Source organism: Nansenia antarctica (genome assembly GCF_963989245.1).
Source record: "Nansenia antarctica genome assembly, chromosome: 3".
NCBI classification, from domain to species: Eukaryota; Metazoa; Chordata; class Actinopteri; order Argentiniformes; family Microstomatidae; genus Nansenia; species Nansenia antarctica.
The window spans coordinates 46,953,349-46,980,025 of NC_137688.1; the positions used below are offsets into that span (position 1 = coordinate 46,953,349).

The 26,677-nt window shown below is 43.2% G+C and overlaps 2 protein-coding genes across 2 annotated transcripts; one reads left to right on the forward strand and one right to left on the reverse strand.

Moving 5' to 3' along the window:
- Positions 1 to 262: 262 nt before the first annotated feature.
- On the reverse strand, positions 263 to 12,755 carry arpc2 (actin related protein 2/3 complex, subunit 2). The gene is made up of 10 exons (XM_080526354.1): positions 12,552 to 12,755; positions 11,515 to 11,549; positions 10,728 to 10,840; positions 8,577 to 8,622; positions 8,178 to 8,364; positions 7,972 to 8,065; positions 7,411 to 7,537; positions 6,925 to 7,025; positions 4,021 to 4,121; positions 263 to 752 (listed from the first exon to the last, which is right to left on the reverse strand). Exons 1-10 carry the CDS (start codon positions 12,623 to 12,625, stop codon positions 731 to 733), a joined length of 900 nt encoding a protein of 299 aa, XP_080382480.1. The 5' UTR covers positions 12,626 to 12,755; the 3' UTR covers positions 263 to 730.
- A 7,288-nt stretch (positions 12,756 to 20,043) lies between these two features.
- LOC308154146 (C-X-C chemokine receptor type 1-like) lies at positions 20,044 to 24,422 on the forward strand (the record flags this gene model as incomplete). The annotated part of the gene is made up of 5 exons (XM_080527322.1): positions 20,044 to 20,056; positions 20,138 to 20,191; positions 20,361 to 20,491; positions 21,066 to 21,186; positions 23,362 to 24,422. 5 exons carry the CDS (start codon positions 20,044 to 20,046, stop codon positions 24,420 to 24,422), a joined length of 1,380 nt encoding a protein of 459 aa, XP_080383448.1.
- Between the last annotated feature and the right edge of the window lie 2,255 nt (positions 24,423 to 26,677).

The following is a 26,677-nucleotide window of genomic DNA, read 5'->3' on the forward strand; positions in this document are numbered from 1 at the left end:
TAGATTATGTTAGTGGCATGTCTTGTCAGAGGAAATCTACCTGCAAAAAACACTCTTCATACCACTCACCCTGCTTGACGGATATGAGATCAGGGATAATCACAGTTCTAAGTAACTGATCCAAGGTCAGATACTCAGTTTCTAAGGAAGTTATTGGCAACAAAAACAAAGGCCAATACACCATGCAACAAACAGTCTCATGAAGATGAGCTGTCATCAGGACACATGACACAACAGGAATGCTTTTTATAAGACTGGTTTATTTTTCGAATGACAATGGTACAGACAACATGAAAGCATAGATAAGAGAAAGGGAGAGAGGAGGAGAGGGGGGTTCTGAAGTCATCAAATGCATTGATACCATTTGGGAGGGGGAGAGAGAGAGAGTGAGTCAGCAAGGCAAGAGAGTACCAAATGGAGTAAAAGATATCGTATCAAAAAAATTATTTTATTTTTTTCATATATATATTTATATAGGACTAATAATTCTCTTTTTAACTACGCAAAGCAAGGAATGCCCTTTTTATTCTTTTGAGCCTCAATTTTCCCTAAGAAGAACCAACTTTATTGAAAGAGGAGCCAACTTTATTAAAAAAAAAAAAAAAGACAGACTGGACACGCTGGGCTGGGCAATAGGGGCAGGGCCTGTGGTCCTGTCCAATGTGGCGTTGAGTCTCGGTGTGGCGCGATTAGGCATGTCCAGGAGTCAGTGTACGCATTTAGGTTAGCCTCAGCGAGAGAATGTCTTGCCCCTGAAAAGACACACACAAATAAAAGTTAGCACGCACACAAGTTCAAAATATTGCCCTCCCAGACCAAATCCTCAACAAGTTCTGTCCTGTGTGCATCTTTGGCATTCCTGCTAAAAAAAAGAATAAGGTAAACCTTTAGCCACAAAAATTCCAACAAACACAGTCAGGAGTTGTTTTGTTGATTAATGTTAGAGCTGATAACATTGTGAGGCTTCACTTGGCAACACCCTCACATTGCATGTCAAATGTTAATTACATAAAAAAATAAAAAATAAAACCACCCTTGACATGTGGACTTGCTGACTACTACTACAGGAGGAGTCCATGATGCAAGTCAAACAACTACGGTACACCCCTACAACAACAACAACAACAACAACAACAACAACAACACACTTAAGGTTTCCCTTCGGTGAAATGTTAAGTCTCAGACAAGCCAAGGGCTCAACTGTTAAACTGTGTGTGTGTGTGTGTGTGTGTGTGTGTGTGTGTGTGTGTGTGTTAGGTGAGAGAGAGAACATCTTATTCAAATCCTACCAGATCCAACATCAAACAGTGTGGCTTGTAAAGTAAAGTAGCAAGTACACAGATGATGTATAAGAGCTAACAGTGACTCACTCCGACCAACTTCACCTGAGGGACTAGCGGCATAGGTGAGCCAGTAAAGGCTCTCAGGTGTGTATTGCAGACTTCCTGGCCCCAGCAGGATGCAAGATGTTTGCTTCTCATGTTGACTGTGTGTATGTGCTCCAGGGGGTTGGATTCATGGGAATTTCAATTCCCTCAATATACAAAGTGTAGGAAACCTTCACTGACGAGTTGAGAAGTGCCCATTGTTTTCCATGCAGGTTTGACTAGACCCCAAAGCTGATATGGTATGTGTATTGCATCATCCCCCTCAATGTTGACACCAACCGCTGTCATCAAACTCCAACTATTGTGACCGCAGGTAATAACAACTTCACTGCATTTGCACAGTAGCGGGTGGAGACCATTAGATAAGGCTTTGGAGGAGGGGGGAACCTGTACGGCCTATTCTCTTAGTAGCTGAGGTTTCGACCACAGCTGTGTACTGTAACACAGCTACCTGTTAACCAGGCTATATGAATCCATACTGTTCATTTTCTTTATCGATAAAATCCACAACAAAGAAATTGTGAACTGGTATGTAATTATGAGTGGAATGCGGTGGCTGGCGATAATGATAACATCATTCATCTTTCACACAATGAAAGTAGGGGCCGATAAGATCAGCTGTCACTGCAGCTTGTCACTCATATAATTTATGAACATCTTCTGCAGATTGAATAACAAAACACCTGGCTCCTTGAGATATGAGACAGGTTTTAAAAAAAGAAAAACCAGACATACCTGTACACCTTTGTCAACAATACAACACAATTGTGGACTGGGGGATTGGTACGTTGTTTTCTCACACAACATAGCAGGTGACTGATCTTCCACATACCATTGTTTACCCAGAAACAAAGCCTCTATTTATCTGCCAGATACACACACAAACATGACAGGTTGTTCAAAAAAAACAACACCACAGGCATGGCTGTTTCTATACTAGTCGCAGCACCTTATGTAAAGAAATAAGCCTAGGTGAAGTTTCAACCTTACAAGGTTTAGGGATTTCTTTTAGAATAATACGTTTTTTATGTTGCATCACTTGCCGTTCTCCAGGATCAAACTTTGGCTGTTGTGGGAATGGTTATTTGAGGTGGTCCTTTACATTACGTAAACATACGTTACATAATCTACAGTACAGGCCAAAAGTTTGGACACACCTTCTCATTCAATGCGTTTCCTTTATGTTCATGACTATTTGGTACATTGTAGATTCTCACTGAAGGCATCAAAACTATGAATGAACAGATAGGAATTATGTATTTAACAATAAAGTGTGAAATAACTCTAAATAGGTCTTATATTTTAGATTCCTCAAAGTAGCCACCCTTTGCTTTTTTGTTGTTAATAAAATATATAATAATAATATTTAATATAATATGTGTTAATAATCATATGTTATTATATATATATTTAATATTATTATTATATATTTTATTAACAACAACAAAAACATATTTTATTAACAACAAAAAAAGCAAAGGGTGGCTACTTTGAGGAATCTAAAATATAAGACATTTAATTATTTCACACTTTTTTGTTAAGTACATCATTCCACATGTGTTCATTCATAGTTTTGATGCCTTCAGTGAGAAACTACAATGTAAATAGTCATGAAAATAAAGGAAACACATTGAATGAGAAGGTGTGTCCAATAGGGCTGCAACGATTAGTCGACATAATCGACGACGTCGATCATAAAAACTTGTCGACGTGGAATGTTAGTGTCGACTACGGTAATCGTATTAAAAAAAAACGTTTTTTATTTTTTATTTTTTTATTTTTTTAAACGGGAGCCATGCAAGAATCAGCTGGGTAAGCTTTAGCTAACGTTGTTAGCCAACTGGCTAACGTTATATTGTTAGGGTCGTAATGTTTATGTTAGCTTTACTGTTACATGTTGGAAAACAACGTCTCATGGACAGGGCTGTACATGCTATGAGCGTTTGTGCTATTAATTTATTTGCCCTGTGGCACGCGTGTGACAGACAGAGGCGCTTGTATGTAACGTTACGTAGCAGGGGTTTTCCATGTTGAAGCCAGGAGAACGCGAGATGAAATGAAGTGAGGGGTGGTCGCTATTAAAATACCAGGTAGTCATGGTGGATGATCATGAATGATGCTTGATAAGTGAATGCTATTTCAATTATGTTGAGTCCACCAGCGAGCTGTCTGTAAGATAAACAGCGCCAAGCGTAGCCTACTAACGTGAGCTGTCTGTAGTCTAGCCAGCAATGCTAGCTAGCCAATCAACTAGCTCTGTGAGCAGCTGTAGCTTGGCGTAACGTTAGGTTAGATAGCTAGTTAAGCCGGATTTATGCTTCTGCGTCGCCATTTACGCGCAGCGAAAAGCCACACGACTAATCGCGACTAACCGAAAAAATAATCGACAGATTAGTCGACTACCAAAATAATCGTTAGTTGCAGCCCTAGTGTCCAAACTTTTGGCCTGTACTGTATGTCAATATTCTATTCAAGTAGATTTAGAGTAGAACTCACTTTGGTGTGGTTTTTATTTTTAAACCAACCCTTGGGGTAGGAGACACACCTGCTCCTTTGGTGTTTCGAGGGGAATGTGAGCTGGCCTCAGGCCTGTTCTAAGGGGCCACCCAGAGGGTGAGTAAACAGCACTTACGAGATAGTCTTCATTTCCTTCTTCTCAGCGTCGGGCCTGGCCCTGTTCAGCACCTTGAGAAAGTCAGACGTCTTGGCCCTCATACGTGTGTGGATGTAGGCCTGGGGGAAGAGAAACAATGACTGACATACAGTACGTGCATCTCACACACACACATTTTCTTGATCTTCCACATGCCTTAAAGATTGTCTGTTGGCGCGGGGACGACAATCCTGCAAGCCTTCTACAGAGGCACAAACGAGAGCATACTGACTGGATGCATCACTGCCTGGCATGGCCAACTGCACTAGCCTCAACCGCAGCAGAGCGCTACAGAGGGTGGTGCGGACAGCCGAGCGCATCAGTGGACGTGAGCTTCCCTCCATCCAGGACATATACAACAAACGCTGTGTCAGCAAAGTGGATCATCAAAGATCCCAGCCACCCCAACCACATTCTGTCCAAAAGGCGTAGCCTCTTCCGGAGCCTCAAGGCCAACCAACAGCTACTTCCCCCAGGGGATCATTGTATTAGGCCTAATGTCTTATTGTCTACAAATCGCAAGATACTGCTAATTGTAAATAATCAAATGTGTCACTTATATTCTGTACTATACACTTTTATTATCTTGAATTATGCCTTATTGTCTTGTGCTGCAATGTCAGGAAGCGAATTGTACTCTCTTACACTTGTGTAATGTGACGTAACAATAAACTAGAAACTAAACTAACAAGAAACATTGTTTGTTGACCAGTAGTGACACGACATGCTACAGGTGATTCAACGCTTATGAAAACAGATAACATCAATGCAATATTCTATTTTATGACTGAGTAGATTTAGGCTGCAACGCAGACAATGCTGGAGGGCTAGATTGAAAACATGTAAAACTGCTAGCCGAAGCCAAGTCAACACTCTAGAGTCTAGACCGCATCTACCACAGGATTCTGGCCAACTTCTATGGAAAGGCTGTGCTTGACGCTTCCATTGGACTGACGGCAGGGCGCTCATACAATCTACTCGTTTGCTGCAGAGGAACAGGGTGACTGGCACTATATCACTATTTGCACTTCTGGTTAGATGCTAAACGGCGCTATGCAGCTGGTGTCATCTGGTGCCACTATTGATCAAGAGAAAACATCTAATGTAGATTAAGAAGTTATGCATTTTGGGTAAACTACCTTTAAAAGCAGACTTTGCAGTGAAAGTCACAACCTTGAAACAGACGCACCCTAACAGGGCGACAAACATACACAATATTTATTACACTTCTCTACGCTGACACCATGTTAGGTGGAGCAATACCAAGCTCCACAGACACACCAATCCAAACACACACCACTACGAACACACAATCAACCCGTCTTCAGTGGTGTGCATTTCAGCCAGCTGTATCAGACCGCTTAGCACACAAACGATTTCTAATATTGAAAAAATCTGATAATTGGCTTTGATATGCAAGGCGTGAAAAAAGTCCTTTGATCCTGAGACAGCCCGACCGTGAATCATTTTGATGCTGATCTAGTATCTGAATAGCACTTATTGCGCATGTGATTGACCTTTTTATGACTAAACTCCCATTAGCAAAATCTGTATCTCACCAACAGCCACTTGAAAGTGGTAACAAGGTAACCAGATCCTACTTAAACTTGGTGGTGAGTAGCAGTCATGGTCGTAAAGTAGAAAAAGTGCGGGTTTAAAATGTGTATTCAGGTATTAGAGAGCCTTAATCAGGGCTTTAGTTTAAGCCCAACATGGCACTTTTTATATAGCCGAGGGTGAGGATTAAATTGTTAGGCCTTAACCATGAGGTAGATTAGATGTTTATTTCCAACAGTATTGCAGCAGAGTTTGAGGCACTATGTTAGGCAGTGTTAAGTAGGGGTGTAACGGATCACCTAACTCACGGATCGGATCGTGTCACGGTTTTTGAGTCACGGATCGGATCATTTTTCGGATCAACACAAAACATTTTAGTTTTTATAAAAACTGCTTTTTCCTTGAATTTCCGTAAAAACACCACTTTTACTATGTGACAAAAACCAACAACATTCAAGATGTCAAAACTGGTATATATATATATATATATATATATATATATATATATATATATATGCATATATAATTTATATATAACATATTCTACACTCAAACATTACATAATTATACTGAAATACACTCAATTTAAATGATAAGAGAGAGGGAGGAGGCGCCTGGTTGCAGCAGTGAATCACTGGGCTCTTTAAAGCAGATGAATAAACATGTTTTATGCCACTTTTAACTAAATAATAAAGTGAACCCTTATTTTGAACATGGTATGAAAAAAATGCCTACATTATCAGAAGTTGTCGAGCTACCTTTTTCGTGCCTCCCGTCATAGTTGACAGAGAAGCCAAAGTGCTCCCATACATGGGATTTAAATGACGAGGGAGGCAATTCGAGTTCTTCTCTGCCGAACAACGTAACAAGACACACTTGGGCCGCGTTCGTAAATTCGCTTTGAGAGCGCCGGAGCGCACACTGGGTCCGACGTCATAAAGGGACCAAGTAATTTGATTGGACAAGAGCGCTCAGCGCTCAGATTCCAGAGCGGATTTACGAACGCGGATTTACGAACGCAGCCTTGTTGTTGTGGATTCCCAGCTTCACGTGTAGTGAGCAAACAACGGATTCTTTTTCTTTCGCATTATCAACCTATCATTGCGCTTTAGAGTAAAACAAACCCGCAACTGTCGCGTCTATCTTTTCATGGAAACTCGACATTGTGCTTTACAAGAGATATTAAGTAAGATATTAAGTAATATTATTACTTGTTAACATTTTGCAATTGATCCGCGGTACACATGCGTTCCGAACCGTGGAGGGCGATCCGAACGGATCACGGAATTTCCGTGATCCGTTACACCCCTAGTGTTAAGGACTCACCTTGGAGCACTTTATATGGTAGTGCAGGTAGTCCCTGAAGGTGTGGATGAGGTTGATGGTGTTGTCTCTGGCGTTGGCGTTGGTGTGACGAGGGAACAGGACTGAGAGAAAGACAGGGAATAATACAAAACACCGTTATTTACCAGCATTTACCAACCGTTTTATGGAAATGTGTGGATTTTTTGCTGGTCTTTTTAGCCATTTTCTTCAGTGTTCAGCACCACCACCTTTTTTCTACCAATACTTCCCGTGTGATTATTGTTATTAAACCTGTATTTATACAGGGTGTCCCACTGAAGGGGAGCTTCTACATTAAGTGCAATAAAGTGAAACACAGAGCTTACTCTCATACCGAAATAGGTACAAAAAAAAGAAGAAGCGTTTCAGGCATTTGAGCAACGATTTGGAGATTCCATCAACCAAAGTCCCGACTTAAGTTACAGCGGCTAGCTAGTGTGTACCCTACATCGGCGTGTGTGTACTGACCGAAGGTGATGTATCCGATGTTGTCTCCCACGGCTGCATCAGTGTCCTTCAACTCCAGAGGCGGCTCCCTGTGGCTGAACAGCACCTGTGGGGCCGTGTGACTGGCTCGCCGGCCCTCCTTGAACTCCTACACACACACACACACACACACACACACACACACACACACACACGATTCTCTGAACAAGAGTGACAGGGCTGACAGATGATGATGGACTTTTCCATTTAGTGAAGTGAAGTTCTTTATTTATCCCCGAGGGGAAATTACTTTCTCACAGCAGCAAGGTTTAAAAGAGTATGAGGGATAAAAAGACACAGTGGCCATCGTGGGCCTCAGGAACCACTTTGCCGCCTGGAGGAGTCACCACAGCTGGCGGCGTTATATAGCCTATAGTGACAGTGCAGTGAGCTTCTAGAGATTTAGTGTGATTTTTTGGTTGTTTTCAATCTATTGTGGGTGGTTCCCTGTCAATATTGTTGATAGTGGTGTTTAGGTACATGACTTTAGAACACCATCATTTGGTGTTAAGGCCCAGTGGCTGGGCGGATAGAGATGTTTACCTGCATGAACACTTTCCCAATGATGACGTCGTCGTCGTCTTTGAACACTGTGCTGAACACCACCGTCACCCTGTCCTTCTTGGCCTCCAGATACCTGAGGGGGTCCAGAGCAGAGCACAGAAACATGTCAACACTTGTGGTAGAATGCTTCACCAGACAGACAATATATTCACACTTTCTCTCCAGGCGGTGCAGCTGTCACCTACATGGACTCGTCATCCCTGTAGTGGACCACAGCCCTCTTCTCGCCCTCTTTGCCCTCTTCCTGGAACTTGAAGTACTTCTCAAACACAGATGCAAAGCAGTTCCTCTTCAACATGCCTGCCTGGTGAACCACCTCCTCCTTATTGGCCGGAACAGCGTCCAAGTCATAGAGCAGGGACACGTTGTAGCCTAGGAGACAAGGCAGATCACACAGGTCACAGACAGAAAATCAGCACACATAAATCTAACAGTGATTGAGGAGCCGTTGAGTGACGGCGTTGAAAAGAGACCAGAGGCCAGGTTAAAGCCAAATATGACAATTACGCTGTCAATCACTATTGTTTGGGAGTGCGTGTTCATGCAAGTTGGTGAGAGTTGTAATCCTAAACAGGCCTACTTACCTGGCTCAGTCTCAACCAGAAAGTTACCATAGACCCTCTTCAGCAGCTGAATGGAAAGAGAGATTTACCTGTTAGCACGCATAACTAATGAAGGCACAGGCAAAGCCAGCGGCACTGCATGGACAACTTTGGAGACCTGACGAGCAGGTAGGAACAGGTACGGGGGCGAGGGCATCCTGCATACACACATAAGATAATGACAGGGGGGGAAACGAGATAAACAGCAACCTCTGAACTAGATGGCCACCTGTCAGTGGGGAATTGTTTGATGCATCCCTTAAAGTATGTCCACAATGTGGAAGATGGTAACAGCTGTAAAAACACCCACACACCAACAGAGACAGACACATCTACATGATATAGACAGTTCTCACAGTCACACACTTTCAAAATGTTCACCTTTTACCAACCCTGACTGTAACACACAGGTCTATTGTTAGGCTGCGTTACGGCAGCCTACGAACTGTCAAAGGGAATGACAGATAATATAGCCTTACAATTCACCTCAAATCAGGCCTGCGGAAATATAGAGCAAATTATTCATAATTCCCAGTCGTCCACTTGCGAAGGACAGCTCTATTAAAGTAGGCTACAATAGGATAGCATCAAAGTGATATCCGAAGCAACGAATGAACAGAGGGCGGCCTCATCTCGATGGAAGGATAAGCCTAGCTACGGCATGCCTCATCTCCTCATCATTACACTACTTGCTGGCGATCTTGAAAGCTAACAGTAGTAGTTCAACATTTGAATAAAGGGTATATGTGACAGGAGCTGGTGAAAGCGGGAACAAGTCGGCAACCAATCAAAACATTTCAGACTTTTATTCTGAAAAATGTAAACAAATGTCAATGTTGTTTAATAAATTCATTTTTTAATTTATTGACACACTCGCTAGTCAAGCCAAAACATTGCAATGCAATGGATTCGGTGAGTAATCCCCACTACTCTACACTAACTAGATAGTAGTGGGGATTACTTACCGAATCCATTGCAATATTTTGGCTTGACTAGAGAGTCTGTCATTGATTTTCAAACAGGTTACTTTTTTCAGAATAAAAGTCCGGAAAAAAAGTCAGTCGATTGCCGACTTGTTCCCACTTTCAGCTGCTGTCACAAATGCCCTAAGGGAGCTATTTCAAAAGACCTCCACAGTTGACTTAAATTCCAAATGTCAGCCTGCTAATAGGCTATACATAACACTTTTGGTAAAAGGAAAGCAGAGGGCTGAGGAGGTCATTATTTATTTCAGAAACACAGCTTTTAAATGTGCCACAAAAGGGCATTTCCTCCCATTTTAAATGGCCAAGAAATTGTCTTCAAAATCGGAATCTCGGTCTGCGAAAGTCTTACCATCGCCCAACCCTACTGAACTAGGAATAAGCCATAAAGTGGGAATACACTTTCTATGGTCAGTTGCCTGGACATGAAATAAAGAGATGGGAGAACACATAGAAAGTAAGTAACTAACTAATGACAGACCAGGATATTATCTGCCCCTGGGGTGAAAAGTGATACTGTGGAAACCCCTCCTGCCTCCTGCCCGCCCCCCCCCCCCCCCAATTTGTGCGTTAAAATTCAAGAAAACTAAAAGGGGAGATTGTTCAAAACTGCATGAAGTGCACTACAGTGTTCATTTAGGCAGCAGTGGTCTCAGTCAGCACTTCCTCCCCTAAAGTGAGTCATGAAGCACTTCCTGTTTCTATAAGAAACCACTGCAGCTGTTTTCTTCCATACATGGTGAGGTTGCACTCAAAGTGTAGTGTTCAGAGGACCATAAGCTACATTTTCTGCTATTTCTTCATATTGTGCCCTCACAAAATTACCCAGACCATAAATCTACTCGTATACATATTTTAGAGTAAGATTAAAGAGAGAGAGAGCGTTGTAGCAATACCGTATTAGAGCTATAACAATTGTTCTTTCATTGTATGCTACACAACAAAGGTTTGTAAAAGCAAAACACTCGGCAGACCCTGCATTTCAGAGTGCTAATCTTTGTATTCAATCTCAATTTGAGATTTTATTCTGATTTTAATCACATCGATATCAGTGTGTGTGTGTGTGAGAGAGAGAGAGAGAGAGAGAGAGAGAGAGAGAGAGAGAGAGAGAGAGAGAGAGAGAGAGAGAGAGAGAGTGTGTGTGTATCACCTCGTCAGCTCCATGCTCCTGTAGCTCCTTGTAGAACTTCAGTGAGATGCTGACCATCACCTTGGTCTTTTCCCCATCGGGGTTAGAAATGTGGTAAAGGACGCCATCGAAATCTTCAGTGTAGAGAAAAAAACATCATTTTACAGACAGTCAAACAATGTCATATACACACTAACCAAACACTTCATTAGGAACACTATACTAATACTGGGTAGGGGGGCCTCCCTTTGCTCTCAAAACAGCCCCAATTATTTGTGGCATTCATTCCACAAGATGTTGGAAACATTCCTTTGAGATTCTGGTCTATGTTTACATGATGGCATCACGCAATTCCTGGAGATTTTTCAGGTGCATTTTCAAACTGTGAATCTTCTGTTCTACCACATCCCAAAGGTGTTCTATTGGATTCAGATACAGTGACTGGGAAGGCCACTGAAGAACAATTAACTCATTGTCATGTTATCATGAAATCAGTTTGAGACGACTTTTGCTTTGTGACATGGTGCATTATCATGGTGGAAGTAGCCATTAGAAGGTGGGTACATTGTGGCCATGAAGGGATGCACATGGTCAGCAACAATACTCAAATATAGGCTGTGGCATTCAATTACACCACCTGAATGAATGAGAAGGTGTACAGGTGTTCCTAATAAAGTGTTCAGTGAGTGTACTTGCATGGGTATTTTCAATCTGGCTCCTAATAGAAGATGAACTATCTCGAGTCTTGCTATTTTAAATAATGACAGTAACATTAGGCCTGGGCGAGATATGGCTCACATGAACTCACCTGCAAAGGTCACCTCCACAGCCTCTGGTTTGGTCCTACATAAAGAAAGTAGGATAGTTCATGACAAATAAGTAGGGTAGTAAAATCCCTTGTTCGTGCATGAAGACATCACTGCGGACAATTAGATATGCACATTTTCTTTAATATACTCAGTTGGTGAAAGTAGTCACTGAATCTTATCCCTAGCCCTGGTTAGGCTGAGATTGTACACAAGTCAGGGCATTATACAACTTAAAATCACTGCACTACAAGACTAGACAAGATTCCTTTGAAGTGTTCTATAAAATGCATGAATCTGCCTTGACCCGCCCCAGCAATGCACTGACTTGACCCAGCTTGAGCTCTCCGGAATGCGGAAGTAGCAAACCAGGGCGATGGCTAATAGATAGTCAAGTTAGTAATTGTATTTTTGGTCTCATTTGTGTTGTAGAATTACGTGTTATATAACATGTGTTGTTGCAAGAAAAGACCCACCGTCCCCTCTAAACGCCAGGACACAGGCGCCCATAGTAACGGTGTGTGTGGGACTAGGCAGCAGAATGCAAAGCTAGCTAGTTCCCTCCAGCTGCCTGGCTGACAGCGTCAAACACCTTCAGTCATGTGGATTTACGCTGCATGGCTAATTAATCACCATCGCAAAGTATCCGTGTTGTGAGAGAATCACTGGTGTGATGTTAACAACCACATACTAAACGAGTTGGCTGTCTTGTTAGTTTAAGACAGAGCAGATAGACTTCCCCCGCTAGCAGGCTAGCCACACACACACACAGACACACACAGACACACACAGACACACCCCATCTTTCGTTCCGGCTACGCCGAATGTCTTTGCCAGTATTTCTGCAGTATGTGAAAATGTTTCACCTTTATTGTAACTTATTTCGCCAATTCGATTCCTTAAATATTTCACATATATGATTCATTATCGAGCAAACACTGGCCCGGCGTTTATGAAGATGGGGCAGCTATTCTAAGGTAGCTAAGCTAACGCGCTAGCAGAGCAGAGTCAGGCAGGAACATGTCTGAGAGACTCTCACCCGTTGGACGCGCCGTCAAATTTCAGCGACAGCGTCTCTTCTATAATCCGGTTGTTGATTTCTAACAGAATCATCGCAGCGGAGGCCGGTGTGGACTGGGAGAGAGGGTTAACACTAAATATACAATCGGTTTTAGATTACTAGGCTTCTTTGTGTCAAATTCTGAATTTTTTCCTCCCCAGACAGACAGCTTCCGTCGATACTTCCGTCTATCGACTCTTCCGCTTATTCCCACTCAGGACCCCGAAGGTGGCTCAGAATACTGCCTGCAATTATTTTTGCCCCCCCTCCCAGTCCGATTTAAGGATTATGTAGGCTAGTAGTATTACAAGGAGCAGTTTGGCCAGCTAAAACATGAAGTTGAAATACTTTCACTGAAATACTTCAAATGCTACAAAAGGTTCAGATGGTGTTACATAACGTGTCACATGCCTACACTAACCTAACCACAATTATTACATTGAAATTTTTGGCAATTAGGCGACGCCTTTACCAAAGCGACTTACAACAAATACATTCTAAGTAAGTGAATCATCTATCCATCATCAGCCATCATAAGAAAAGGAAATCTATGCTAGGTTACTAGGGGCCATTGGCACTCAATGGCAATTGATAAAAGAAGGAGGAATGGAGGGAGGAGGAAGAAAATGTATTAATTTATTTATTTGCAGTGGAGAAACTGTACAGGGGGTAGGGGTGAATAGGTCCTTAGGAGGGACAGTTAAGATGTAGCCTGAAGAAATGGGTCTTCAATCTTTGATGATTATTATTTATTATAGTAATGTAATTATTATTATTATTATTATTATTACAATCGGAAAGTATTCAGACCCCTTCACTTTTTCCACATTTTGTTGTGTTATAGACTCATTGGGGCTGACAAGTCTCACGCAATCACCGTGAGACATACGCATTTCAACCAGTTCTCACGCTCTCACGCCGCATCTCTATTTCTCACGGCGAGTTTTTTTTTTTTTTGAAATTCCTTGAAAGAAAGCTACCGGACATGAGTTTCGTGGCATCTTTCTGCACGCGCGTTAACTTGAGTCTGCAATCGAAGCGGCAGGCGAGCGCTGATGGAAGAACCTGTGTTCACGCGAGCTGCAAGAACGTAGCAAGCAGTGTTGCCAGATTGGGCTACTTTTGGTCACACTGGACGGGTGGATTCGGCAGCTTTTAGACTGGTTGGGCTGGACATTGTCAATTCCGTCTGGCAACCGTGGTAGCAAAATATGTGCATACATTACAACATCGTATCTGGTAGCCTACTGGACTGGGTTGCACCAATATGGCGTAAGTCATTACTAAATGCAGGCATTTAGTAGTTACTAAACCCCTAGTTGTTACTAGCTAGTTTCAAACTAGTTGTTTACTAATTTCGGTTGCACCACGCCAAACTTTTGCCAATCTTAGCTAGTAAATACTCAGTTTTGGTAACTGTTTTTTGTTTCTCTACTGTAACATAACCAGGTACATTAATAATAATAATAATAATTATTAATAATAACAATTTACAATACAAATACAACAATTGGGGGTCCCTCAAAAAAAATTTGGGCGCGCACAAAATCACCCACCAAGCCCTCATTCTGACCCAGGAAAAACCCTGGTATGTACTGTATAACATGATAGCCATCTATGAGCAATGCACTGTACTGTATATAAGATGATGACCATGGGTCTTTCTGCTGCTGACCAAGGGGCTGAGTCCTGTTGATGGGGCCCAATTTTTCTTTTAGAGTCTGTAGGCTACTGTATTTGTTTATTAAGATTTCATAAATATGATATATTGTCAGAATTTTTTTCTTGTTTTATAAAATGTTAATTATTTTCATTTCTTGTGCTGGTTTATTATGAACAACATGTAAAATTGCAGGAAACTAGCACAAATAATTGGGTGGGAGAGAGGGGCCGCCGCTGCCAAAACGTGCACAGTTTTGGGTCGCTCCACCGCCAAAAAATCTCACTCCAAACTTTTGGTGAAACTTGGCAGCCCTGACTCAATATTAAATGGATTAAATAAAAATAATTTACCATCAATCCTCACACAATACCCCAGATTGACAAAGATAAAAGAGACATTTCAGTAAATGCGGAATCAAAGCGGCCAAGGCAGACCACAGAGAGAAGATTGAGGAATGCCTCCTGAGCAACGACTCCAGGCGGATGTGGCAGGGGGTTCAGCAGATGACAAACTTCAGAGCCAACAGGCTCACAGCCGCAGAGGACGACCCCCTGCTGGCGGGAAAGCTGAACACCTTCTACGCCCGGTTCGACGAGGGGCGAACGGAGGTAACCGCAACACAAACACCACTCTCTCCAGCTCTCAGCAGCCTCACCCTCACAGAGCATGAAGTGAGACGCGTACTGAAGGCGGTGGACCCCAGGAAAGCCTCGGGGCCGGATGGCGTCCTGGGACGGGTGCTGAGGGACTGCGCCGACCAGCTGGCCGGGGTTTTCACCAACATCTTCAACCAGTCCCTGTCCCAGGCCACCATCCCACCCTGCCTGAAAACCTCAACTATCATCCCAGTCCCGAAGAAAAGCACGGTGAGCTGCCTAAACGACTACCGCCCGGTGGCACTCACACCAATCATCATGAAGTGCTTCGAGAAACTAGTCCGGGCCCACATACTCACACGCCTCCCGCCCAACCTGGATCCATACCAGTTCGCCTACAGAGCCCACAGGTCCACAGAGGACGCCATCGCGACGACTCTCCACGCCACTCTATCCCACCTGGAGAGGGGAAACAGCTACGCGAGACTGCTCTTCGTGGACTTCAGCTCCGCCTTCAACACCATCCTTCCAGACAGGCTAGTGACCAAACTACTAGACCTGGGTCTATCACACTCTATATGTGCGTGGATCAAGGACTTCCTGACCGACCGCCCCCAGAGGGTGCGGGTGGGCCCCCACACCTCCACAGCCCTCAGACTCAGCACTGGGTCCCCCCAGGGCTGCGTGCTAAGCCCCATCCTCTACAACCTCTACACCTACGACTTCACCCCCGTCCACCCCAGCAACTCCATCTCGTAAAGTTTGCAGACGACACCACCGTGGTGGGATGCATCTCGGGGGGGGACGAGGCGGCGTACAGGGATGAGGTAGAGCAACTGAGCAAGCTGTGCAAGGTTAACAACCTGCTGCTGAACAAGTCAAAGACCCAGGAAATCATCGTAGACTTCAGGAGGAAAAAGTCAGAGATCCAGCCCCTGCTCATCGACGGAGAGAGCGTGGAGAGAGTCTCAACCCTCCGATTCCTGGGGATGCACATGCGGGATGACCTGACCTGGAAGGACAACACAAAAGGCACCATCAAGAGGGCACAACAGCGGCTAAACACCCTGAGAGTCCTCAGGAAGGAACACAGCAAGCAGGAGATACTGGTGACCTTCTACCGCGGCGCAGTGGAGAGCATCCTCACCTACGGCATCTGCAACTGGTTCTCCAGCTGCACAACAGCGGAGAGAAATGCGCTACAGAGAGTCGTGAGAACAGCACAGAAGATCACCGGCGCCCCCCTCCCCTCTCTGGAAGAGCTGTACAACACACGCTGTCTCAGGAAGGGACCGGACCCACCCTGGGTACGAACACTTTACCAGGCTGCCCTCGAAAAGGCGGTTCAGGACCCTGGCCGCAAGGACAAACAGACTGAAGAACAGCTTCTACCACAGGGCCGTCCAGGCCCTGAACACAGCAAAGACCTAAGTTCTGGGCCCTGGACAGTCTGGACGGATTGATGGCAGCTGCTGGACTGAAAAAATCAGGTGTAGTGCTGAGGCACAAACATGTACATTTCAAGCCTGCAAACTGTGACACTTTAAATAAATGTGAAATAATACTATTGTGCAATATGACAACCCTAGTCGTCTATCTGTACAGTATAGTACAGTGGATAGTGTACATAGCCTTTATTTATGTAAACCAGCTCCTTCCCTTCTTGTGCAAATTTTTTTTTTAAAGTTTTTTTTTTTTTTTCCTTTCCTAACACCAGGGGAGCCACCCCTCCTAAATTTCGTTGTTTGGTACCTGTACTGTAGCAATGACAATAAAGTCCATTCATTCATTCATTCATTCATTCAAATGTAATATTTAAATTAAAATACAGAAATACCTCATGTACATAAGCATTCAGACCCCTTGCTATGACACTTAAAATGAGCTAAAATGCAAGAATGTCATCAACCAATCACTCAACAAATTGAATTGATTTTAATGCAAGGATAATAATACATGTACGTATGAATGTGTGTGGGTGTGGGTGTGTGTAGTGGGTGTTTGTGTGTATAGAATGGTGTGTCACTGTTTGTGTATAACGTGTATTCATGTGTGTGATTTCATGCATGATATTACATATTGGTGATGCAGAGGAACATTTCCATCCTATAGTAGGTCCAGTGTCTTATAAGGTAGTAGATTGAGAGATCTACAGTATATGGCTCAATGATGATTAACCCTCTCAAGGTAAACAGTGTCGTTTTTGATTCCAAGATGTTTCATTCCTGAAAAATGATTTACGGTGCTACCTTGTGAAGGATCTTCTTGTCGATAATGATGTTATGAATCAATCTATAGAGGGTAGTCGTGATCTTAAATGCGTTGTGTCATCTCTGGATAGATCAGGTGTGCAGCAAACACAAAGTGACAAGGATATTCAAAACACGGGTCGTAATGATCACTCAGGTTTATTAAACAGAAGGAACTTCATACAGAATGAACGTCTTCTGGCATCTGAGATCAGCATTAGACAATCACACAATGGCCAAGGATGGTTTAAATACTCATTGTATCACAGCTGTTACATAGTAGTTATTAGTAACCTAATAATCAACACCTCAGCTCACGCAAGACACCCAAGGTCGGTGCCCCTGGGAGTCAGATATGGTCTGCTGAATGCCAGCCAGTCTGCCAGACGCAGAGGCCATCTTCTCTACACATGACAGACAATAGCAGAACAGTGTGATCCTGTACTGATTATACCACTAAGATCTAACACTTGGTTAATTATGACTGCACTTTATTCTCACCCCTCTTCATCCATCTGCACATCACGGCACCTGAGCTGCTGTTTGGAAAACGGATTTCAAAATAGGTTTGCCTGTCCCGAGCATAGGTCAGCTGATCTCCATAAACAAGCAGTATGACCTCTAGATCCTTCCCTGCTCTCATTGTATAGAGAAATGTTGTGAGAAAATAACAAAATGGGTTTTCATAAATCAAGTCGGGACATCACAAACAACATCAATCAGGTCAACAAAACGAACCACCAAAAATGTATATATTTATTGAAAAAAATTGAAATGTCCATATCTCGTAGGCTACTGAATTGACTAATTTCAGCTTTATTGAATTTGTTTATCATTGGATGGATGATCATTAGACTTTCTAATCTACTCTTCCCTTCCCCCTTGTTTTTCTGTCAGGGACAACAGAGGGAACTCAATTCATGTCAGGACAAGCCTGCTGCCTGGAAAAGTGAGAAGGAATGGGAGAGAAAGCAGGAGAGGGTTGACTATGGGGGTCAGGGATTATGTTATTATTGCAACCAGAGCAGTACAGAGTGCAGACTTCCCTAGCACAAGGGACAGATGTATATAGAAAAGAGGCAATAAAATAATAATAATACATTAGATGTATATAGTGCTTTTCAAGACTCTTTACAAACTGAAAAGATTGAGTAGTAATAATTAAAGACACACAAAATAAATAAAATTAAGTATAGGGGCCTAATTAAGGTAGTTCTGGGGACATATGGGAAGGGGAGGGAGAGAGGGTTAACTAGTGATGGCAAGCTTGAAGAGGTGGGTTTTGAGGGCCTGTTTAAATGTTGGGAGGGTGTTGGCCTGTCTGATGTGGTTGGGGAGGGCGTTCCAGATGCCTACTTCAAGTATATAACAAGTACATTACATACAGTACATACCTACAGATGGATTGCCAATGACGAACACAAGCACAATAAAGCTGGAGGAGATTTCGCTTTATTTGACAAATAGGAGACAACCTGGCCAAAAACAAGCAAAACGATGTACTCAGGGCAGTGCCTTGTCCAATAGTGAAACTCATAAAAAGTGTTGCAGAGTAAAGAGCCATGGCTTGACTGCATAGGAAATGTCTATAGTAACTGGCTGGCTCTCTCACCAACTAGTGAATTCCAAGAGAACTACACTGCTAGACTACAATTATAAAGATTACCACTATCATACGTGTTTGTAAACCACTTTTAAGTTGCCAAGCACTCTGTCAGATGATGTGAAAGAATCTCAAGCATTTCTCTGAGAACCTACTAAAAATGGTCACCAAAGGCATGTAGACCAACTTGTTGTTATCTGTATCCAGGCCTTAGTGTACTTTACTGTGGGATTGCACAGGGTTATCTTTAGATGGAGGGCCCTTTTTTCGCTTTGATGTCAGTGCAAATATGTTTAACAAGACAACCTTGTTTCCAAATGGGTGGGTGCCTACCGAGTCATTCCTGTCACACATTCCTGTGCCCCCCCCCCCCCCCCCCCCCCCCACACACACACACACCCAACCTAATGGACAGCTAATACTCGTGTGACAGGCTGACAGGCTGACAGCCCAAATAATGTCAGGTATGATGAAAGAAACATAATTAGTCATTTGCTTCTTTATTGTCTGCCTATGTGAAAGGTCAGATATTTGTGACTGGTCTGGCAAAAAGGTCCAGATGTCGGCAATTCTCAAGTCACGCAAATGACCAAATAGCGTCTTAAAAAAATAATAATATAACAAACAGTTTTAGGATCACTAGATATTTATAATATGTGAATTGGATTCACTGCACAGTCTGCCGTAGGCTACTGTGCAGTGAATACATGGCTACAAACGTACGTTTTAGGACGTGTTCAAAAGCAAGGACTCTGTGATCATCTAATTATATGTAGTTATGTGTTTTTAACATGTGGATGTTCTCTCAGCATGTTGTGATGAGCTGAACATGCAGTTAAATGCTCATAGCGATGTTATTTCTTAGCTCCTACATAGCTCCCAAGGCGATGGTAGAAAATGCGATTCAGAGCGTTTTTCTTATATTTGGTATTTGGTTTGAGGGGTGCCAACATTCAAATAACCATATCTTCTTCAACTATTGTCAGATTTCAATGTATGACACATCAACAACAACAAACAATTAAAAATGAACTTTGACTTTTTCATCAGACCCTGTAATTTTGTGTTTTATGAGCGAGGACAGGGGAGGTGTAAGGAGCGCCACCACCTCCCTCCTAGTCTCTAACAGATCATTACAACCCACTGATTCTTACAAGGAGAATGTTGTTTATGCAGCTGCGGAACTGGACCCTGTTAATATTCATGATCGTCATCCCATGTCATGATGTATTGCCATAGAATTCTTGAAAATGAAGAGCAAGGTGAAATCTACTGAGTGTGGAAAATGTAACCATTATGGTACAGAATGGAATATGTGGTGATTTTTGTGAACCATTCCATGGAATGATGAATAGGGAATATGTGTGACACATGTAAGTGTAAAGAACCTTAATCCACCTCAAGCCCATGTATGAGTCTGTAGTCCTGCAACACTCTGTGACCACTGTGAGGAGATGGACACAAGAAGCTGATGAGGTTCTGCAGGACGGTTTTGAGACAACAGACTGGTAAGTTCTCTATGAGTCACATGGAGAGGACATCGATGGTCTTTCACATTGCATCTCGGACCACATTAACTTCTGCGTGGAGAACACTGTACCTACTAGGAGGGTGTGGTGGTTTCCCAACAACAAGTCTTGGATTACAAGCGCCCTAAAGGCCCTCCTCAATGACAAGAAGAGAGCCGGTCTGGTGACGAGGAAGAACTGAGGCGGGTGCAGAGGAAGCTGAAGGAGAAGCTGAAGGAGAGCAGGGACACCTATAGGCAGAATATGGAATACAGCCTGCAGGGCAACAACACAAGAGAGGTGTGTGGATCATGAGCATGAGGAAGATCAAGCATGTTAAGTGGCTGGAGTAAGTGGTTGGAGATCGGGAACCAGTTTGAACCAGTTCTTCAACAGGTTTGATTCAGGTGCTCATTATCTCCCTCTCCCCAGCTCCACCAATGACTCTCCACTACATCCTCCTTCTCCCTCTCCTCCTCCCAGCTCCTCCAGACCTGTTCCTGTTACCGGAAATGGACTACCTGACCAACAGGCCACAGTTTGTATGGCCGCAGGGATGTGTGTCGGCCTGGGTGGTGAGAAGCACTGGCGCCCCCCAGGGGACAGTTCTGGCTCCCTTCCTTTTCACCCTCACCTTGCAATCATTAGATGCCAGCTCTACCTCCTGCGCCACAGCCACCCCATGTTCCTGTACATGGGGCTGCACCTGGACAATAAACTGGACTGGCCCCCCCACAGGGGGCGGCTGTAGCGCAGGAGGTATAGCCGGCGTCTAATGATCGCAAGGTCGGCAGATCGGCGGTTTGAACCCCAGCTGGCCACATGTCGAGCTGTCTTTGGGCAATACACTGAACCCCTAATTGCTCCCAATCAGCGGGCCGGCACAGTGGTATGCTGGGGGGGCAGCATCAAGGAAGGTGACACCAAGAGGCAGAACAAGCTTATTAGGAAAGATGGCTCTGTCCTTGGTGTCACTCTGGACAACTGTGGAGAAGGTGGGCAATAGGGGATGAGGACAAAACTCCTGGCCACCATGGACAATCCCTCCCATCCCCTACAAGACACTGTGGCAGACATCACTGTGGCAGATATCTACAATATAATTTGGGGCCTGGCCACAACAGCATCATAGTATATCGAGAGAGGAAGGAATTTATGAGCACATGTTCTATTACAACCATTGATTACAACACCAGAGTGTTGTTTTGCAGGAAGTTTCATATGGCACCTATCTTACCACATCTACGACCTTGCAAAAGGGGTGTGCAACGAGGACATGAGGTGATTTGTTCAGCCTTTCTCGCCAATGACGAGGAAACTGACGTCTATGTTTTATGCAATATTGTATTCATTGACTTAAGCTTTAGGAAATATATATTAGTTTTTTGTTGGCTTTGTGGTTATATGATTTGTGTTCATATCACAGGTGTGACTTATTAAATGTGTATTGCAAGCTTCAGATTTTTACCATTAACTGTCAAATCAGCAACTTCTTTCTGATGTGAAGGTAAGGTTACAGTGGACACGCCACAACTGGTAAAGTCGAGTCTCATCATACTGGTCTGAGTTTCCCGCTTTGAGGAACTCCAACATACTGTAGGTTCTGCAGTCTCTCCCACTGGTGGTTCTGGGGGTGGCTGGGGTTGAAGACGGCTCTTCCTGATAGACTGTGTTAAACTGCAGTGTGTTATGGTGCCCTATGAGCAAAACAAATAATTGATTTTTTTTATTTTTGTTTGTCTCTACTTCATTCTGCGTGCTCAACCTAAATTCAAACCTGTCAGTTTTCCCCCTTGTGACATTCATAATACTAATCAGTAAGGACCGATGAAAGTGACATCTTGAGGACCGCAATCTGCAATAAAAATAGGACAATTATTTTCAGCCAGCAGATGTTCGAAGAGAGGAAATGTGGATTCTTCTTATGCACCTCCCAATTTAAGCCACTGTTAAGATCCTGTGTTAAGCTAGATCTAAATATGAATAACCTCTTTCTCATATTTTTTGTATTAGCAAGAGTGACTAGAATGGGTGCTTAATTCAGACATCTCTGAATAGGGGCAGATTTTTGTGACAAGGGATGTGTGCCAGACAGTTATGTTGGTGACAGGAATGTCAATAAACAAATGTTTTCCATAATCCGATAAGATAATCAAACAGCAAAAACTATTTTCTTGACCCTTATGGTAATTCATCTCCCATCTAACATTAACATTTACTTTATAAATATGTCATGTGCACTATTGCTGTACATATCATGTCTGCAAATATTGTCTAGGTATTTTAATGTGTTTAATGTAGATGCTTCTCTGTCGCAAGTCCACAGACGTGCAGCTGACTCATTACTGAGAGTGTGTTGTAATACTTGTTGTTGTTGTACTTTCAGATCCACCAATAGAAACAAAAAATCAAATGGACTAAAAACGTTTCAAACAGCTGCTCAATTTCTCTCTTTGTAATAAAGACTGCAATGAAGATGCTAATTTAATAAATCTCTCAATGGTCAAGATTTTCTTTATCATTTCAGATTTTCGATGTTCAAAGGTTGACAATATGAATAATGTTATGAAATAACGTATATGAATAAAGTTATGCTAAACTCAATGTGCTCAAACACAATCTTCATCAACCATTATTGCAACATCATCATTGGGGGCCCAGAATATACGGGTGTCAAAATCTGACAACACCCATGACGTGCAGTGACACAATATTGAGGCAGGAAACAGGAAACTTGTATATCAGAGCTGGGGTGTACATCTAGAGTAGACTTCTGTGTGACAACTCTCCCATCATCACGCACAACTGGAAGCAAAGATGGAAGGTAAGTGCACTGGCTTGGTTTTAATACTGATTGGGCCGGCTTCACAGACCAGGCTTAAGCCTAATCCTAGACTAAAAAGCATCTTCAATGGAGACTTTACATTGAAAGTGTGATTTCGTCCAAGACTAGGCTAAAGCCTTGCCTGTGAAACTGGCCCTCTATGTCCTATGTTAATTGAGAATGGACGGATGGACGGGTTGGATGGATGGATGGAAGGATAGACAGATAGATGAAATGTATTCTTCCATATGTTTTTCTTTTGACAGGAACACATGGCAGCAAATTGCTTTCTATACTAAGCAAACTTCCCTGTCCTGACGTGAACACTTTTTTATTTCCTCCCTAGGCAAATCCTACGTCTACGACTATGTCTATGAGCAACCAAACGACACGCTCAACATCACCTCCATCACCTCCGGCTCCTTGGACCCCAGCACATTCACCTGTAAGACCCCTCCTCTGGCTGCCACAGCCATGTGTGCCATCCACGTTGCCATCTTCCTATTGGCCATTCCGGGGAACCTGCTTGTGGGGCTGGTGATTGGCTCCAGCCGACAGACCTTGACTCCGTCGGATGTCTACCTGTTTCATCTGACGATAGCTGACGGACTGCTAGCTCTCACGCTGCCTTTCTGGGCTGTGGCAGTGATCCAAGGATGGGTGTTTGGGGACTTCATGTGTAAGCTGGTTAGCCTAGTCATGGAGGCTAACTTCTACACCAGCATCCTGTTTCTGGTGTGCATAAGCGTTGACCGTTATCTAGTGATAGTGCGTGCCGCCAACTCTCATAAGGATCGCCTCAGAAATTGTAGCTGGGCTGTATGCGCCTTTATCTGGGCTCTAGGAGGAGCCCTCTCCCTCCCTGCACTCTTTAATGATGCTTTTATGCCGGATGGCGGATCGGGGTGGACAATTTGTGCTGAACGCTTTGACCTGGGGAGCGCCAGCACGTGGAGACTTACAACGCGCGGACTGCGCCACATCGTGGGCTTCCTGCTGCCGCTGGTCATCATGGTGACGTGCTACAGCATCACTGTGGTGCGGCTGCTACGCACGCGCGGCTTCCAGAAGCACAGGGCCATGCGCGTGATTGTTGCTGTGGTGATCGCTTTTCTACTCTGCTGGACGCCATACCATTTGGTGGTGGTTACGGACACCCTCATGCGGGCAAAGATGGTGGTGTTTGACTGTGCCTCCAGGAACAGAGTGGACTTAGCTCTCAGGGTGACCCACAGCCTAGCCCTGCTCCATAGTGGCATCAACCCAGTGCTTTATGCCTTTGTGGGTGAAAAGTTCAGGAGAAACCTTGCTGCACTTGTCCAGAGAAGAAGGAGATCTGAGAGGGTGTCAGTGCAATATAGCAGGTCCACATCCCAGACCTCAGAAGGCAATGGCGCATTCATTTAACTGACTGGTTGTCTCGATGTAACATTGAACACTTATTTTCTTTGCTACAGGATTTTTGTTGCTCACTTAATACATAAAATGTTGACTCAAGTGTTGACTGTAGGCTATGATAAATGTCACAGGTCATTTCTTTCTATTTTCTACTTCAGGGCTTTTGGCTCGTCAGCGATCATTTTAGAACTAGTGGCTGAAAAAATACATTTATACTTACATTAGTTTTAAGATATGTCTGCTACAAATGTCCACTGTGCCGACCTTTGCCGTTCTTGCCAATGAATTGTTGAATGCTCATTTGTTGTGTTAGAAAGGCCCTGTGATCAGAACCATATCCATATATGGTATGTACTGTATACTGTATACTGTGTAGGGGTAGTGGTGGTCTAGTGGATAGTGAGTTGGACTTGTGATCGGAAGGTTGTGAGTTCAAATCCCGCCTGAAACCACACCACTACTAGTGTGCCCTTGAGTAAGGCACTTAGCCCTCAGTTACTCCAGGGGGAATGTCCCTGTAATTCGCAATTGTAAGTCGCTTTGGATAAAGGCGTCTGCTAAATGGCAAAATTATTAATTAATTATTATAAATTACCCTGGTTCAAATCTTGATTAGGATATTGATCTTGGTAGTCAATCCGTAAGGATTTTTCCAGGATCATTACAGAACTTTAAAGATCTGGTTCAGGATCCTTATGCTGTTGCTTCTTATGTAATGCATTCTAATATTATGTTATGGTATTAATGCAATGTGTTGCTGTTTTAATATCTCCTCCAATATTAATGGATAATTAAAGGCAACAAATAAATGAATGAATAAATAAATGAATAAAATATGAATATGAAAAAAAAAAAAATACGAAAAAAAAACATACAAACATAAATATACATAAATACATATAATTGTGGTCAACAACACTGCACATAAAAATAGTATGCACTTGTAGTTGTATTGTAACCACAGTTACCCATTAATGGTTACATAGACTAGAGAATCAACTTTTCTAGTGACACTACTCATCATGACAAGCTCATGATTCAGGTCATCATAACAAGAGTTAGTCCTTCACTCAATAGGGCGTTCACACCGTTCGCGAACCAAGTCTGGAACCGGCCAGCGCGTTCAGACCGAAACTCAATTGGTTCGGAGCCTGAAAAGTTGGTTCGCAGCGGGAACCAGAAAATAGTGGTTCTCAAGCGCGAACCAAAACGTAGAACAGTCATGTCGTCAATGGGTGTGTCACATTCTAGGCTGCAGAGACCAGCAAGGAGGAAGTAGACAAAATGTAATCTCATCTAAATATAATCATTAGTGATCAAAAACAATATCAAAAGTTTCATTATTCTCCAGGGGTGAAAGTGGTTTGAGTTTCTTACAGGAACTATAGGCTACTACCCCAACCTTAATCGTTTCATATTGTTCTCCTCCTGCCCCCAGCTTCATGCATCCCTGAACACACACATCGGGGTGTTGGTGTCGAAATTAGAAACACTTTAGGGCTGCCAAGTTTCACCAAAAGTTTGGAGTGAGAGTTTTTGGTGGTGGAGCGACCCAAAACTGTGCACGTTTTGGTAGCGGCGGCCCCTCTCTCCCACACAATTATTTGTGCTAGTTTCCTGCAATTTTAAACCAGCACAAGAAATGAAAATAATTGGAACATTTGATAAAACAAGAGAAATTCAGATAATATATCTTAAGTCTTAATAAACAAATACAGTAGCCTACAGAGTCTAAAACAAAATTGGGCCTCATCAAGTGAACTCAACCCCTTGGTCAGCAGCAGAAAGACCCTTGGTCATCATCTTATATACAGTGCATTGCTCATAGATGGCTATCATGTTATACAGTACATACCAGGGTTTTTCCTGGGTCAGAATCAAGCCTTGGAGGTTGATGTTGTGCGCGAGCAGTGCGCCCAAATTTTCTTTGAGGGACCCCCAATTGTTGTATTTGTATTGTAAATTGTAATTATTATTATTAATAATAATAATAATACGATGCGATTTGAAAGTACCAGTAGGCTACCAGATACGTATGCACTATGCACATATTTTGCTACCAGGGTTGCCAGATGGAATTGACCATTTCCAGCCCAACCAGTCTAAAAGCTGCCGAATCCACCCGTCCAGTGTGACCAAAAGTAGCCCAATCTGGCAACACGGCTTGCTTATAGTGGACTTAATTCAAATGTTAATGCAATTTGAGATTGCATTTGCATGTTCCACTTTTGCATGCATTCTTGCTAATCACACTATTGCATTAC

What these genes read in the sequence shown, in the direction of transcription:
- arpc2 (XM_080526354.1), bottom strand. Translation starts at nt 12,625, where the DNA reads ATGATTCTGTTAGAAATCAACAACCGGATTATAGAAGAGACGCTGTCG. An exon ending in TCTGGTTGAGACTGAGCCAG is followed by an intron (nt 8,365 to 8,576) that starts GTAAGTAGGCCT and finishes CTTGTCTCCTAG; the next exon opens with GCTACAACGTGTCCCTGCTC. An exon ending in AAGGAAATGAAGACTATCTC is followed by an intron (nt 753 to 4,020) that starts GTAAGTGCTGTT and finishes GTGTCTTTTCAG; the next exon opens with GGGCAAGACATTCTCTCGCT.